The sequence below is a fragment of the Muntiacus reevesi genome, chromosome 2, assembly GCF_963930625.1.
Source record: "Muntiacus reevesi chromosome 2, mMunRee1.1, whole genome shotgun sequence".
Taxonomy (NCBI): domain Eukaryota; kingdom Metazoa; phylum Chordata; class Mammalia; order Artiodactyla; family Cervidae; genus Muntiacus; species Muntiacus reevesi.
The window spans coordinates 141,884,809-141,900,187 of NC_089250.1; the positions used below are offsets into that span (position 1 = coordinate 141,884,809).

Sequence of the window (15,379 nt, forward strand, 5' to 3'; positions counted from 1 at the left end):
AACACCAGTGACCTTATGTGGTATCACTTACATTAGCAATGGACTTTGGTCTTAACTATCCCATGCTCCTCCTTTGAGGCACAGTCCAAGGGTTTGGCCTGACTACTTGAGAGCGTGTGGCTTACTGTACTTGCTTCTCTGCCCACAAGCACACATCCCTATACTTCTCCATTTCACATGAAAGTATCCCATGTTACAGAGAAGTTTCTACTTTGCAAGAAGTAAATTGAAGCATCTCTGAAGAGCTAAGGAAGAGAATCTCTTAAATACTACTTCTTTCAGCAGTACAAACCCTCTCAACACTTCTTGGTAATAGAAAAATAAGCTCCGGAGATTCTAAATCTATTGACAACTCTAGACTTCTATTTCCATCCATATGATAGATTGCTGAAGGACCTTATCACTACAAAACATGTAGGTTCTAGATAAAACATTTTTAATGTATTACTGGGCACAAACTAATGAGAAATCTCCAAAAATCACCCCATCCCACAGAAAAGTGAGCCAAAACTAGATCTGTCAGCAATGAGTGGTAAACAAATGGGGTGAACTGACAGCATGGTGAAGATGCTTAACCCTAGAATCCTACACTAAGCCCTGAATTAACCATTGGAGAGACCTAGAGTGTTCCTAGGTCAATTGGATTCTCAAACCCGCAGCAGAGGTAACTATAAACCCTCTCTGGTGAAAAAAATTTTCCATTTTAGGCCCACAGAGCTCCCACATTTTAAGATCAAGTAAATATACTGAGAAGGAAAGCCACTCCAAATAATCAGATGAAAAAAACAAATAAGAACATGTTAAACTCCCAAGGACTGTAGATATCAGAATTGTCAAAACAGAATATATCTATGTAAGAAATGTTTAATGGAACAAACAATGAAATAAATGAATAAGCAACAAGGCACTATCAGAAATGACTAGGGAGATTTGAAAAAGGATATGAAACCCCTAGATATGAAAAACAGTTTTAAAAACGAAAACTCAACAATTTAGATGCAACTGAAGGGAGAATTAGTGAACTGGAAGTTATATACAGAAAGTTACCCACCAGCATCACAGAGAGACAGGAGGTGAATAATACAAAAAAGGTTAAAAGACTTAGAGGCTAAAATGAGAAAACATGACATGTCTGAGTGGAGTCCTAGAAGGAGGGAGTAGAGAGAAGGGATAGATTTTCTTAAAGATGATGGCTGAGAACCATTAAGAGCTGATGGAAGATATGAATTCTCAGATTCAGAAAGCACATACTGGATTTAAAAACAAAACAAAACCCGTATCAATACACATAGTGAAACTGCAAAATCTTAAAGACAAAAAAGAGGAACAAGAGACAGACCACCTACAAAGGAAAGGCTAATAATGGGATCTCAGCAACAAGTGACAGAGGAATAATAACTGTCAACCTAAAACTTTTGAATGCAGAAAAATTACCTTTCAAGAATGGAGATACAAAAAACATATTTTTAGGTTAAACAAAAACTGAGAGATTCTACCAGCAACTGGCATTCAGTAATGAACAGCTAAAAGAGATATGTTGAAAGAAGAAAAATGATTGGAAGGTCTTTCTGAGATACAAGAAAAAAAAATAAGCAAGCAAAATAGTAAAAGTGGATAAGAATAAAAAAACATTGCCTTAGATTAAAAAAGTAACAATAATTATAACATAGGGTTTGCATAGGGCAAGACTAAAGTACTATATGTATACCAGGAGAGGGTGTTCAGAGTTAAAGTGTATTAAAATCCATGCATTGTTATAGAAAGGCATTGATAATTTTAGAGTTCATTAAGTTAAAAATGTACCATAAAATCTCAAAGGGAACCACTAGAAGGACAGAAGTAGAAGGTATAAATCTCAAATCAGCAGAGGCAGTAAGTCAGATTTCAACAAGAATCTCTACCTCACAAACCACCCTCCCCAAAAAATCTCCTAAATCAATCAATTTTTAAAAAGCAACAAAGGAAAAGAAAAGAAAGAAGCCTTCAAAACTTGGAAGTTAAAAAATAATAAAAACAAGCTTAAACACATTAATGTTGCCATTAAATGGAATGGACTAATCTCATCAGCAACAGGTTACACATGGTTAAACGGTTGGAAAAAAACATACACTTATGTTGCATACAAGAAACATCTAAAACATAAGGACTTTGGAGAGTTCAAAGTAAAACTATGAAAAAAGATATCCCTGGCAAACACTAGCAAAATAAAGATATAATATCAGGCCACAATAACATCAGGCCAAAAGCACAATTCGTGATGGGTGCTGCTGTGCGCTGTGCTTAGTTGCTCGGTTGTGGCCGACTCTTTGCGACCCCATGGACTGCAGCCAGCCAGGCCCCTCTGTCCTTGGGGATTCTCCAGACAAGAATACTGCAGTGGGTTTTCATGCCCTCCTCCAGGGGATCTTCCCAACCCAGGGATCAAACCCAGGTCTCTCGCATTGTAGGCAGATTCTTTACTGACTGAGCCACCAGGGAAGTGATGGGTGAGGTCTTCATAATGATAATGGCCTCTATCATCAGGAAAATATAAGAATTCTTAAGACATTGCAATATATATGAATATCAAATCATTATATTTGATCTGTAAACCTGAAACTAATACAATGATATATGTTAATTATATCTCAATTTAAAAATATATAAAAAACTGCATCTACTAAAGTAGCCTCAACATATACACACCAACAAAAGAATTACAGAAGGAAATAAACTACCATTATGATCTAAATAACACAATTAACAAACAATTTAACAGGCACATATATTGGGTTGGCCAAAAAGTTCATTTGTATGGAAAAACCTGAATGAAATTTTTGGCCAACCCAATAGAATAACAGTTCCACCTTTCACTGTCACTATGACTCTCAGCAGATCTCTGGGTCTCAGTTTCCTCATCTGAAAAGTGGGGATGACACTATCTACAGTGCTTTCATGAAATCAAAAATATCATCAATGATACAACATTATTTTTTTATGTATCTCTAGGGAAAAAAAAACCTGCCCATTAAATGCAAGCTGTCAATTGTAGGTCACATCCCAATTTTAGAGATGTAAAAATCACTAGGGGTAGGGGATTAAGAGGCAAAGACTACTATATATAAAATAAATAAGCTACAAGGATATGTTGTATAGTATAGGGAATGCAGCCAGTACTTTATAATAACTATAAACAGTATAATTTATAAAAATTTTGAATCACTGTGTTGTAGACCCAAAACTAACATAACATTGTATATCAACTTTACCTCAATAAAAAAATGTGAAAAAATATGTGAGTTAGACTCAATTAAATGCTACACATCATAGGGGCTGCTGTGATGGTTTAAAACGAGATGATGTAAGTAAAATACAAGACATAAGTTGCTTCCGCCCTCCACCCCTTCACAACTTCAGTCTGCAAACAAGGGGAGAGCATGTAATAATCGGAAGCAGGGACTGTCTGCTTTTAGCTTCTTCACATCCTTGCATGTTTTGAAAATCAACTGATTCCTCACAAGGAAAATGAAGTCATAACCACAACATTCTTGAAAGAAAGTGACTCACCAGGTCAGTAGGACTGGTGAGAAGGGGTGAGTGAGGAAAAACACAAGAGAGGGAGGCAGGGGTCAGATTGGACCCCCTGAGCAGAAGTGATTCTGGGAGTGCAAAAGGGCACTTGTTCCAGAGAAAGGTGTGAGTTGAATTTCGGGGAGTAGGGGGATGGGGGGGATGGGGAGACAGGGAAAAAGGCCTAAGGGCTGAAAGGGTGGGGAGGAGGGTTTGTCTAGGCTCCAGCCTGCACCCTGGGGAGTCTGGTGTGGGACCCAGGGGGCAAAGAAGACCTTCCAACCAGACCACCACTTAAAAAATAATAGAAGAGAAATTAAAGGAAAGTGCCTGGAGACAGGGCATATATCCACTTTCTGAATGGATGAAAAATTCAGACTAAAAGTAGCTTTGCCGTTTTCAGCAGAGGCAATTTTAGTGTCTTAATTATATTACTATTTTGGAGCAGCTTTTTATAAATACTCTTCAATACTCTGTGAAAATCAGTTTTTTGTCAGAATGCTTTTTTTTTTTTTTTAAGTTTAGTTGAAAACAAATAAACAACAAAACCCAAATAAGCCTGAGGTTCTCTTCGAACCAGGGAGGTCTTTGCCCCCTTGTTAAACAGACCTAACCTATCCTTCTTGAGACCATTCAAATGCCACCTCTGTGATTCTCATTGGGAAGGACTCTCCACCGGCTCCAACCTCCTGGAATGTTTGCATCTCCCTGGGGGTACAAGTCACCTATGACTCACTGAAGTGAGTGTGTCTGTCTCCAAGGACAGTGAGATCTTTAAAAGCTCTGAATTTGTCTCTCAACTTCCAACCACCCATGGGACTGGGAGTTGAATGGTGAGCTGCAGGTTGAGTTAATGTGGTGGGTGGAGGGTCACCCAGGAACCAAGTGTGATTTTAGGGACCTGTTCTTAGGGAACTGTCACTGAATAGAAATAATATTTTTGTTGGTGATATATCTCTTTTAAGTATGTTCTCTTATTCTTCTAAATAATATGTTTGTGGGTGGTATACCTCTCTTATTGCTGTGAAATTAATAAAACAATACTATTAAAATGTTCATAGGTAATGGCCGTTACCTCTCTGAGAAGTATCACCAAGCACCTGGCCTTTGACTTTCCAGGTGGAGCAGTGGTAAAGAATCCACTTTCCAGTGCAGGAGACACGAGAGACTCGGGCTCAAGCCCTGGGTTGGGAAGATCCCCCAGAGCTGGAAATTGCAATCCACTCCAGTATTCTTGCCTGGAGAATCCTATGGACAGAGGAGCCTGGCGGGCTACAGTCCATGGGGTTGCAAAGAGTCAGACACGACTGAGCAGACACATGTACCTGACCTTTACTTAATGTATTAATGTTAGTTTCCCATTGTTGCTGTAACAAATCACCACAAACGTAGTGGCATAAAACAATACAAACTGATTAGCTGACACTTGTGTATGTTCCAACACTGGTCTGTGCTGAAATGAGAGTGTTGGCAGAACTGCATTCCCCTCAAGAAGCTCTAGGGGTAAATCTCTTTCTTGACTTTACCCAGCTTCTAGAGGCCACTCACATTCCCTGACTCCAGGTCCCTCTCTCAAAGCCAGAAATGGTGGGCTGAATCTCTATCACCTCGGATCACTAGGACCTCCTCTTCTGCATTCCTTTTTTCACGTTAAGGACTGTGACTACATTGGGCCCACTCAGATAATCCAGAATAATGTCCCTATCTCAAGGTTCTTAACTTGATCATCTCTGCAGAGTCCCTTTTGCCATGCAAGGTCACATATTCATTGGTTCTGGGGTTTAACACATGGGTATCTTTGGAAGGCCATTATTTTGTCTACCACACCTTCTGACACCTTACTGTGTGTGTGTGTGTGGCCAGTGTAACACAGTAAGGGCCTCAGTCCTCTAAGCTGTCAGGAGAGTCTGTGACTTGGAGTGGAAAGTGGAATTTTTGCCCATTGCTTCATGGCTGAGGAGAAGGAAGTTCAGTTATAGCACTGAGACATCTCTGGAAAACCTGCCATGCACTGTTGAGTAACCTTTTTATAGAAGTTTTAAGAATGGGTTTTAAAGCCCTGGCTTCTGCTCCAGCTCATGCCTTGTTAGTATTCAAAATCAAGGGCAGTCCATGCTTAACCATAGAAGAAGAGCTGGCACCCTGCAATCATTCTTCCATGATACCGATGACAATGAATCTTAGGGTTAAGGGTGACCCATTTAAGAAATATATTTTTGCAGAGAAAGCTTTAGAGGAGTCTTTTTAGCAGTTTGAATCAGAGTATTGAAGTTCCTCAATCCAATTTTTAACAGCAGTGGCTTCTTTAAAAGATGTAGAATAGGACTTTCCCCCCTTCTTTATTACATCTAAATTGATAAAGTTCAGACCTTGGAACCTATGTGGCAATACACATAGTAGGTGTTTGAATAGCTATTGATATCACAATCCCCCAAATCACCTTTTATTTCTAGGCTATGAATACACAGGAAAAGATTGAGATTGGAAACAAGATTCATTAAGATTTAAAATGTACATATTATTCCCAGCATTTCCACTTCTTGGTATCTATCCCAGAGAAATATCTGCATCTGTGTGTAAGGATGTGCAGTTCAGCATTGTCTGCAATGGTCACAGATTACAGACAGCTTAAATATCACTTGAGGAGTGGCAAAACAAATGCGGTACATCCACACAAAGTAAGTTAAAAAAATTAAGTTAGATCCACATGTTCAAACAAAAAACATGCTACACACTGAAGAAAAGCAAATTTTGAAACAGAAGTTTGATACCCTTCAAAATTATACATTTAAAAAATATATATATGTAACATAGAAATTTTCTTAAGTATAAGCACCAACCTGGAAACAATCGCTATTCTGGAAGAGAACTGGGATGAGCTTGGAATAGGGATGGGAGGTTGATAAAGATGGAATTTTTCTTTATCTATATTGTGTGGATTCTTTTGCAAGAAAACATATTCATGCTATCAAAATGTAAAATGTATCTTAAACTTAAAAAGAAACTGAAATAATCTAACACTTCAGGTTGTCAAAACTGATGATCAAATCTATTACAACATTATATTTTATAAAAGTTAAGGCTAAAATTTCAGAAGTATTTTTCCTATTTCGTTAAAAGTATGTGTATATGTATATGTACAATATATATTTATACTTATTACACACATTTAATATATGTATATGAATACTACATCTATCTTCTACATCTGTCTACACATACTATATACATCTGTTGTTGCTGTTGTTGTGTCCAACTCTTTGTGACCCCATGGACTGCAGAACAGCAGGCTTCCCTGTCCTTCACTCCTCGAGTCTGCCCAAACATATGTCCATTGAGTCAATGATGCCACCTATAGATACCACATATATCTATAGATGCTTGTAATAAAATCCATAAATGCTGCTTTGGTTAAATTATAGACACATATATCATTCTTTATCATTGTTCTTATTACTTACAATGGCAAAAATATCTCTCATATGATTATGACTAATCTGGTAATTGAATACAGTTTGCCTTTTAAGTAATTCAATTAATTTTAGTAAATTTTAAAAGTCTTCTGACCTAGTTACAAAATTAAGAAAAAATGAAACGCTGGTTTACAATATGTAGCATTCATTTAAATGAAACCCTTCCAACTGTGAGGAATGCACTAAGGTTTTATCAAGTGGGTGCTCTTTGTGTAGGAAAACTGATCTAAATCGTAATTTAAACTTTACAACCACTGCAATCTTTCCATTTGGGGAAAACTTGGAAACTGACAGGGTAGAGGGGTCATCTCAGACCTCTGGGGGTCTCCCAGGAAGCAAAATCTCCTCTGAAGGAATTGTGCGAGATTGACACCAACAGGGCTTCTGTTCCAGACGGCAGGAGACTGTAGATTGGGTGTTTAGCTCCGCTGAGAAAAGGAGGAGCCACCAGCTTTTTATTTACCCCGGGAACTCATCTCGAAGATCCTCAATGGTCTGTTCGTGCGCCAGCGTCTCCGGGGGTGATCAAATCCTCCCCTCACCCCGCAGGGAAGAGACTGTAGGCAGACCCGCAATCACGCACCTGCCGGTTAACAGATAAGCCCTCCACATGCGGAGGCACTCGCCCAGCTGCGGTGGAGGAGCAGGGCCGTCCCTCTCCCTCCCCCATCCCCACAGAACAAAGGGCGGTCACTGTGTGCTCCTCCCAGGGTCGGATGAGAGCACGCGCCTTCCATCACAATTAACTGAAGACTCTGAAACACAACACAAACTCACCCGCAACATGTCCAAAATCAATGCCATCAATACCCAGAATGAGGATACCAAAAAAGCAAAACAAAACAAACCTATTCAAAGAGTAAATACTCAAAGCAACAGGGCTGGAATCAGACACGCTACAAGGTCAACAAATCCAAGACAAGTTCAAGTACTGCGCGTCTTATAAACTGAAGAGCTGGCCATTATCCCAGGGGTTGAAACGCAGATGCCTTCAGGGGCCGGCTAATGGAAAGGTCTATAAGATAATAGAGAGTGGGCCTCTCAGGAGCTGGACCCCAGGTGCCCACATAAGGGCATTCACATTCCATTTTTTAAAGTTTCAGTTCCTGCTACGTGATTCCTAAACAGTCTCTACCATCAAACAGAGAAGCAGAGTTAAATATGGGTGTGTGTTAGTTACTCAGTCATGTCCGACCCTTTGTGACCCTATGGACTGTAGCCCACCAAGCTTCTCTGTCCATGGAATTCTCCAGGCAAAAATACTGGAGTTGGTAGCCATTCCATTCTCCAGAGTATCTTCCAAAATGACCCAGGGATGAACCCAGGTCTCCCACATTACATGCAGATTCTTTACTGCAGGAGCCATCAGGGAAACCCCAAGTATGGGTGTAGGGTGGATGAAACTGAATAAAAGTCAAAATCAGAAACACTGCCAAGGAGTCCGCAGGGCATGAAAGGCAGAGCAATGATCCTAGTTGTCATTATTTGAAAGGGTAGTGACCACTTACTTGGTTTATATCGTCAAAGGTAATAATAGCAAAGCAAAAGTTAAAAGAAATGACTTACTAAGCTCAAATATGAAGGATTTAGATTAATCAGAAAGATTTTTTAACATAAGTAATTGAGCTGGATTATGAAAAGGTTGCATACATTCCCTTGAAAGGCTTTAAGTAAATGGAGCCTCCAAAAACCATAGGTGTGACCTTACTGGAAGGCAAGGGGTGGACCGAATGACCTCCCAAGGTCCTGATTTAATAATGTCTGTACAGTCAACTTCTGGTTATCCAGCCCAAAGAAGAAAGACAGTGACAAATCATTCTGAGCTGAAGATAATAAAAAGTTGTATTTGCCTTTGGAATGTATTTTGGTACTTAAATTAGAACGTGTCTTTCTGACGCTCTGAGAATTCACAATGCTTCATAACAGCCACAAAGAAGGTCTGACCTAGAGCTGGGAGGCTGTCCAATTCCGTCATCCTGCCCTCCATGCAACTGTTCTTCTTTGCTGGGGGTGCATGCATGCACACTAAGTTGCTTCAGTCTTGTATGACTCTGTGACCCTATGGATTGTAGCCCTCCAGCCTCCTCTGTCCATGGGATTCTCCAGGCAAGAATACTGGAGTGGGTTGCCAGGCCCTACTCTAAGGGATCTTCCCAACCCAGGGATTGAATCTGCATTTCTTATGTGGATTCTCATTGGCAGGCGGGTTCTTTACCTAATGCCACCTGGGAAGCCCTTTGCTAGGGGTGAACAACATCATCTTTTAGAACACCCAGCAGTCCAAACTTTCTCAGTTAGGAGCCGCCTGGTGCAGTCTTTCCCTGAATTATGGTTGACTCAGGATGGTCTGGGTTGCTTTTCTGGAGGATGACTCCAAAGTGCTGCAGGCCCTATAGGAAGCAGCAAGCTGGACAAGGTTTAGACATCTACTCTAAACTGCCTATGAAAGATGGTCTAGCTTCTCTACCATAGAAGACACAAAAGAAAATTTATTGAGTTCCTTGGCACAGAAAGTGAAAAAAGCTTCAGGGACTTCCCTGGTGGTCCAGTGGTTAAGAATCCTTCATCCAGTGCAGGGGATGTGGGTTTGATCCCTGGTCAGGGAACTAAGATCCCACATTCCACAGGGCAGCGAAGCCCACGTGTCACAACTGGAGACAAGCCCGAGCACCGCAATTAAGATCCTGCATGCCACAGCTAAGACCAGACAAATAAACATGAAGGAAAGGAAAGGGCTTCCCTGGTGGCTCAGTGGCAAAGAATCCGCCTGCGGGTTCAATCCCTGGTCCACGAAGATACCACATATTGTGAAGCAGCTAAACCTATGTGCCACAACTATTGAGCCCCTGTTCTAGGGTCTGGGAGCTGCAACCACTGAGCTCACATGCTACAACTACTGAAGCCTGCACACCCTAAAGTCCATGGTCTTCAACAAGAGAAGCCACAGCAATGAAAAGTCCAAGCACTGCAACTAGAGAGTAGGCCCTGCCCATCATAACTACAGAGAAGCCCTCACAGCGATGAAGTCCCAGCAAAATAAAAAACAAACACATAAATACATTTTAAAAATTGTTTAAAAAAAATAAAAGAAAGAGAGGATGAAGTGAATGCCCAGCACTGAGAAAGCAAAGAGCAGGATGCTCAGGAGATGCAGTAACCATCCCCTGCACCTCAAAGGATGGGTGGGAATGGAAATCTGAGCTGGTGGCCCATCGTCCAAGATGAAAGGAGAGCCTGCTCATCACAGTATCTTGTAGGGGCCCCAGAGGAGGGAAGGATGGGAAGCAGGGAAGTTGCCTCACTGTTCTTTGTCCTCTGGCTCCCAGTGCCTACCAGAGGGAGGCTGGTGTTGCCTGGCAGGAGGCAGGACCAAGCAGAACATCTCAGGAGTGCATCACAGCCCCTGACCCTGACCCTGGTGCAGTGGCACAGGCTACAGTTGGCAGGATTTGGCCAAGAAGACTTTTTTTTGGATTTAGACAGTCACTGGACAGCCACAGACCTGAACGCAGACAAGCTGCCTGGCCCCAATCCTGCACAGGTAATAAGGGGATCTGGTAAAAAGGGAATCATTACAACCGTTTCTGTTTTCCCCTTTTCTATCACCTTTTGCTCTTTAGTTTTTCCTTCTGATGTCCCAGAGCTGTGCTGTTACAATGAAATAAAGTTCAGTTCCTTGGTCACAGTAGCCACATTTCAAGTGCTCAACAGTCTCATGCCCACGGGCACTATATTGGACAGAACCAACATAGAACTTCTACATCATCATAGAAAGTTCTGTTTGTCAGCCAGTAATCTAGACTTCCAGGAGAACCTAGAATCTAGGAATTTCTACTCTTTTTGGGGTCGAATAAAAAAAGGAAGAAATGCACTTACAAAGTATCTTGTCTATACGTCATTACCACTGATCCTCACCATGTGTGGTAGGTGGGGGTAGATTTCAACATACCCATTTTACAGATGAGGAAAGTGGAGCTTTCCCCACTTTAAGTCATTTGCACATGGAACACAACTATTGGATGGGACAGGATCAAAACCAGGTTTTCTGGTTCCAAAGTCAACGCTTTCTACTGTTACATGCAACGGCTACAAATAATGTTACTTGCCATTTACTTTGTTCAGTGTGGCCATAAAAACTCTGGCCTTCCAGAATGAGGTTGACAGGCCCCTGTTGTGTTTTTATTGATTGGCTGATTTTTGAAGTGATAACTAAACTTTGTACAATGTACTTTAGCAGCTCTATAGTTAGGGAGCCTTGGGGTTCAAATCCTGACTCATCCTCTTACTATTTACTTGATGGAGGGCAAATCAATCACCGTCTCTGAAGTGTAATTTCCTATTCTTGTATATTTACTTCATAGTGTTGTCAGGAGGATAAGACAGTGTATGTGAAAGGTTTAGCACAGTGCCTGGCACATATCTGTGCTCCATAAATAATGATTATTAACGACAACTGGCAGAATTTACAATGAACCATCATGTGCAATAGCCTGTTAAAGCTTTTAACAGGACAAGGAGGTGCATTGCTATCTCCATTTTTGCAGATGATACATCTGAATCTCAGGGCACAAGGGGCTCACTCAAGGTCACGCAACTAGAAAGCTGTAGATCTAGGGCATGAACTCAAATCTTTTCTTGCTACACAGTGTTGCTGCTCAGCAGAGAAGGGAGCAGGGGTACCAAGGCATGGTTTAGAGGGAGTTTAGCCATCCCTCTTCATCTCCATATTTCCCCCTTCTCTGAAACAGGCAATTAATGATTTCCTAATCTTGTGTAAAATGCCATGCAAAGGCAGCTTTGAGCATCCTCCTCTGTTGTAACTGTTACCCTCAAGCCCCTCCTATATTGAGATTCTAGAGTCTCATTGGTAAGGAAGTAACACTGGCATAACTAAGGTAGCTGAGAGACGAACAGAAGGCCTTGAAGCACAGCATTCAAATCTTCTCTCTGGAAAGCCTGTGGATCAAACCCCTTTCTTCCAGTCTACCCTCCATCCCAATTCACTGCTACATCAAAAGAGCAAGGACACAGCCTACCAGACCCCAGCTGAGCCCAGCCAAGACCCATGTGAGTGAGAATGTGTGTTGTTGCCAGCCACTGGGTTCTTGGAGTTATTTGTTATCTGGCCCTCTTGTAGCAAAAGCTGACTGATATATCTGTCAAACTCAAGGTGGGAGGCACTTACCCAGCCACAACGATCTCAAAGTCCCCATCGCGGTCCACATCAGTCACTGCCACTCCGTAGTTGAGCTGGGTGGGGTTGCTGTCGTAGTCAGGGGGCAGGACTGAGTTGGTGACTGCCGTGAACATGGGTTCAGCCCGCTGGGACCCCTCAGTCAGGGGCAGAAACCACAGCAGCAGCAGGAATAGAAACACCTGGAACATCTGAAACCAGAAATTACAAACGTTACCGACCGAAAGCAGCCCAGGAAAATCGAATCCCAGGTTGGCGCGGAAGTGCCTTTCTTCCCGCTTCCTGGAGGGCTTGGCAACCCCTAGGCTGCCACTTTCCCACAAGACCCATCCTGGCTATGCTCTTTCAAACTGTGACCTGCCCCCATCACTGAGGTCACCCTTATGTTCCTCTGCCTTTTCGTTTTCTACAGCATCTATCACTGTATAACATGCCAGATGATTTCCTCATTCACCATGTTTTATCATTTAGTGTCTATCTCCCTCTGCTAGAACATAAGCTCCACCAGGGCAAGGATCATTGTCTATTTTGTTCATGGATGCACATCAAGCCAAGGACAGCGTCTGGCACATAAGAGACACTCAACACATATTTGGGGGGGAAGGGAGGGAGGGAGGGAGAAATACACTTGCATCTTTCATGCTCTGGGAGAAAGAAGAAAATAACAGATCTCAGATGATCCAGGGGCAGGTGAGACCCCCATGCAGGTTCACGTTTAGAACAATAGCAGAGAAAGTAAAGGATTGGCCTTGTGTGAGACCGACCCCAGAGGTAACCCAGACAGAATCTGTGACTTGGAAGGTTCCCCTGCCAGGGTCCCTCCCTAGGGCCACTGGCCGTCGCCTCCAGACCAGGAAGCAGTCAGTTATGGAATGTATCCCGGCAGGAACTGGCGGGCGGCACATCATTCACTCGGAGAAATTAAACCATTGTGTGTGTTTTATTATAAATTAATTATGTATAATCCATTGTATAATTCATTATTATATCTCTAACATAACTCAGGGTGTTGCCAAACAGCCTGGGGCTACGGGAGCTGGTGGCAGCCACCCAGGAGACAGATGAGAATGGCCAAGGAAGTGGAAGGACTCCACCCTCTCCTGTGTGAGCAGTGAAGACACTTAGAACACTACAGAGGGCACCACCCTGAGATGATGCCTGCAGGCTTAGAATCACAGCTCACAGAGTGTTCCAAAGGCTCCCCTGGGACAAGTCCTACGACGTCTGCACAGGTCCAGCCCCACAGGCAAAGCAGCGCCTTCAGAGGGTGGCACACCTCTTCCTGATGGAGCTTTTCCTGCTGGCTTGTCAGCGTGTCTGGCAGCCAAGAGCAAGGCTGAGTGAGGCTGATGTCTTAATGAAGAGAGGATCTGAAGACTGACTCCCCAGATGGAGACAGACACTCCTGCCAGCATAGGAGCTTTCTCCAGTTCAGAACCCAGAGATCAGAATGAAAGGCCCAGGCACTGTCTTCAGAGCTAAATGTGATTCAGAAGCCCCTCTAATGCCTCACTGGAGGGGTTGGAGAGAGACACAGGGGCAGGGCTCCAACTGCAGCATAGAAACTAACCTCGGCGAGCCTTCCTGGGAAGGCAGTTCTTGCATGGTGTTCAGAGGGCACATGCTGGGTGTTGCACGATCAGAGTGAGGTCAGTCCCAATTACAGAGATGTCTGAACATGACAGCATCATATACTGGGCTGTCTAATCACCAAAGGCAAACACATCACTCCCAGAGTTCTGTATCTTGGCAAGAAGTTTGGTTGGATAAAGGGAACTCATAATTGGATTAATGAGCAGCTGGGGTGGGGTGGGGGAATGAGAAGCTAAAGAGTATTTAATAACCAGTATAAACATGTTGAAATGTAGGGTGGATCTGAAGGTCACAGGGCTTTTCAAGGTATGAACTCTACCGTAGGGGTGGCAAATGAGTTTCAGCTTGACAGCCAAACTGATTGGCAGTGGCTTGAAAGAGTACTGTGAAGAGCTTACAACATTTGCAATGGACATGGAAGGAAAAGCAGTACTGAGCATGCCTTCTAGAAGATCTTAAGTTCCTCCCAGCACAATACCTGAAATTTCGGTCACTGCCACCATGGAGTGGTAGGTCATATAAGGGTCCTATTAGGGTCATTATAAACATCAGGTAGAGATTTTCTAAAGAAAGCCATGAAGGGCAAAAATCCAGCCTCTTGATTTATCTTTTTTTGAAAAGTAAAAGCTTTAATTAAAGGAGTCATCTGAAAGAAGTAGCTACTCTATGTTATCCATTTCCATATAAATAACCTAAACCTGGGCTTCCCAGGTGGTTCAGTGGGTAACGAACTCAACTGCCAATGCAGGAGACATAAGAGAACCAGGTTCGATCCCTGGGTCAGGAAGATCCCCTGCAGAAGGGAATGGCAACCCATTCTAGTATTCTTGCTGGGAGACTCCCCATGGACAGAGGAGCCTGGTGGGCTACAGGTCATGGGATTGCAAAGAGTCGGACACAACTGAAGTGCCTTAGCACACACGCAACCTAAAGCTAGATTAAAAAGAAAAACACACCTATGGGCTGACCTCTATTTTGCTTGATGACCTTGAGCAAGTCACAGCCTCACTGGGTGCCAGCTTTCTTCTCTAAAATGAGGGTTTGGGAGTAGATCTCTAAAGGTCATTTCTGGCTCTAAAATTCTATGATAGATTAATTAATTTTTTTTAGAAGCAGGCCTTCGGCAGTTTTTCTCCTCAGCTTTTCCCATAAACTTCAGACCAACCTGTGTGGTTTTCCTTTCTGAGCGTATTATTAATAAATATATTTTGAGCCAAACAGCTTTTCAGCAGAGCTCTATAGCAGTTTCCTTACAGGGGCCAAGGCCAGGCAGGAACTGGCCATCAATAGCGTGGAAGTGAATGCACTGGGCAGGGGCAGACCAGTGGAAGGTCTCCCCCTGGGGGCTGGGCTGAGAGTGGAGTGGGGAGAACAGGTCCTTTATTTCTCATTTTTCTGCTATGCCAAAGGCTCTTAGTGTACCCACCAGGGCTGCTCAGCCACAGTTGAAAGTTAGGGTCAGCTGAGGGCCTGCTGGGGAACAGGTATAGTGGGAGACTTAGGAAAAGGCCTGGCAAATATTCACGCTCTATCTCAGACCTCAGATGAAGGAAATCACTGAAATGCTCCT

At 42.7% G+C, this 15,379-nt stretch overlaps 1 protein-coding gene across 1 annotated transcript in view; it reads right to left on the reverse strand.

The window, feature by feature from the left end:
• Positions 1 to 15,379, reverse strand: part of CRTAC1 (cartilage acidic protein 1) — a 151,225-nt gene that overhangs the window by 118,637 nt on the left and 17,209 nt on the right. The window contains exon 2 of the mRNA XM_065920067.1: positions 12,208 to 12,407. Within this exon, the coding sequence (XP_065776139.1) occupies positions 12,208 to 12,407 (200 nt within the window). The remainder of the gene's footprint in view (positions 1 to 12,207; positions 12,408 to 15,379) is intronic.